Below are 2,017 nucleotides of genomic sequence, written 5' to 3'. Positions count from 1 at the left end.
AAAAAAAAAAAAAAAGAAAGAAAGAAAGCCAAGTTGTTGTGTTGGTGTTTATCCTCTTTTCCCACTGTTTTTCTTCAGCCCCAGTTCCCTCCTCCCTCAGTTATAAAGATTCCCATGGAAAGTGTCCAATCAGATCCCCAAAATGGTATCCACTGCATTGCCAGTAAGTAAAACACATGGTGTCTCTCCCTTCCTACTTACTACTAATCCTCCATGTCTTTCCCCTAGGAACTTTCATCTGTAACTCAGGGGGATCTAATCATTTTGGATGCTACAGCAGCAGTCTTCAACTTTTTTGGCATAAGGGAAAAGTTTTGTGGAAGATAATTTTCCCACAGACCAGTAGGGGAGTGGGAAATGGTTTCGGGATGAGACTGTTCTACCTCAGATTCTCTTAAGGAGTATGCAACCTAGATCCCATGTATGGACAGTTCACAATAGGGTTCTCACCCTTATGAGAATCTGTTGCTGCCACTGATCCCACCGGAGGTAGAGCACAGAGGTTAATGCTTGTTTGCCCACACTCACCTCCTGCTGTGCGGCCTGGTTCCGCTACTGTTCCATGGCCTGGGGGTTTAGGACCTGCACTAGAAGACCTTTGTCCTAGGCAGAGATCAAAGAGAACTGGGCCACCAGGACTGGTAGTCCAACCAGATGGGAAACCCCAGAGCAAAGCCTGCAGACTTGAATGACTAATCCTCACTTTAGTTAAGGCAAAATCCCTCATTCCCTCCTTTCCCCACGTGTCCCCAGATCCCTGTGGCATCTCCTGGCCCTCTTTTGTGTTGTTTCAGACCACATCAGTCCAAACATGGCCCACCAGGCCTCCCATGTTTTCCAGTGGCTGTGGAAATGGTTGAGGGCTCAGAACCAAGCTTTCCCCTTTAGAGAAATAGGTAGCATAGCACTTGGGTTATAAGTCAGGCATAATTGGAGATCCCCGTGGTGGTTGTGCTGTGCCTCTGTGTGAATCCTCAGCACCTTCTCAGCAGACAGCTGAGAGGGAGACTGCCTGGGAGGGACTGGGCATTGCTTACGGAGATCCTGGGAGATTCTATTGCTGCCTTTAACCCCTCCCAGCCTCAGCTCCCCATAGGTGGCCAGTCCTGTCATCCAGGCAACATAGCCTGTCCCGAGTCTTCTGAAAGATCCCTACCTTAGTCCCAAGCCCGGTGCTTCTAATACAGGGCTTGCCACCCTCAAAGACAGATTAGGGGTGGGTGGCCAGGGCGTCCTTCCCATCAGCAGTATCCCTCATAAGCACCTCAAGATCTTGAGTTTCTCAGGCTCTTCCCTGACTCCCATATCTCTCTTCTCTGGCCCTCCCATGCCTCACACCCCCTAGCCCTGGCTGAGAGCCTTCTGGGTGAAGGAGTAACTAAGCCCACAGCCACACATCTCTGAGGCCCTGTATTCCTCTTGCATAGTGTTGGCTATAGGATTAGAGAAGGAAAAGAGAGGAAATGGTGGGGGAAGCCCGGAGAAATATGGTGCTCAAAACTGCTCCACATCTGACATTTTCATTTTCCTACCAGGAAAAAGATCTTCCAGTTGGAGTTACTCACTCTGATTCTTCCTTCAGTGACACAGAACTTGATCGAAGGTAAACACTGTTAGGTAGACTCCTTGCATATTAGGTAAGAGACTGGGAAATGGTCGGGAAGGTGGAGGGTCTAGGATTTCCCAGGCTAGCTGTCCTCTCAGTAGAAGGCCCTTACTGGTCCCCAACTGGGAGTCAAAGGCTGACAAACCTGACTTATCATTCAGGGCCAAGAAACAAATATGTCTTCTTACTGACATAACAATATGGTTACAACACACAAAGGTATTCAACTTTAGTAAAGGAAATTCTTACAAAAGACTAGGTAGAACAAAAATTGAAAGTAAATGTTGTGGCTGGGCACGGTGGCTCATGCCTGTAATCCCAGCACTTTGGGAGGCCAAGGTGGGCAGATCATGAGGTCAGGAGATCAAGACCATCCTGGCTAAAACGGTGAAACTCCGTCTCTACTAAAAA

At 48.3% G+C, this 2,017-nt stretch overlaps 1 protein-coding gene across 3 annotated transcripts in view; it reads left to right on the top strand.

Annotated features, from left to right (window-relative positions):
* The window catches only part of SLC4A5 (solute carrier family 4 (sodium bicarbonate cotransporter), member 5), a 144,720-nt gene that overhangs the window by 137,914 nt on the left and 4,789 nt on the right, over window positions 1-2,017 (top strand). For all 3 annotated transcript variants that reach the window (XM_011946047.1, XM_011946045.1, XM_011946048.1), the window contains 2 exons: window positions 79-163; window positions 1,536-1,603. In XM_011946047.1, the coding sequence (XP_011801437.1) occupies window positions 79-163; window positions 1,536-1,570 (120 nt within the window). In that variant the 3' untranslated portion in view covers window positions 1,571-1,603. Of the gene's footprint in view, window positions 1-78; window positions 164-1,535; window positions 1,604-2,017 lie in introns of those variants that run through there.

This window comes from Colobus angolensis, unplaced genomic scaffold (genome assembly GCF_000951035.1).
Source record: "Colobus angolensis palliatus isolate OR3802 unplaced genomic scaffold, Cang.pa_1.0 Scaffold249, whole genome shotgun sequence".
NCBI lineage: Eukaryota > Metazoa > Chordata > Mammalia > Primates > Cercopithecidae > Colobus > Colobus angolensis.
This window is presented reverse-complemented; position numbering and strand designations above follow the sequence as displayed.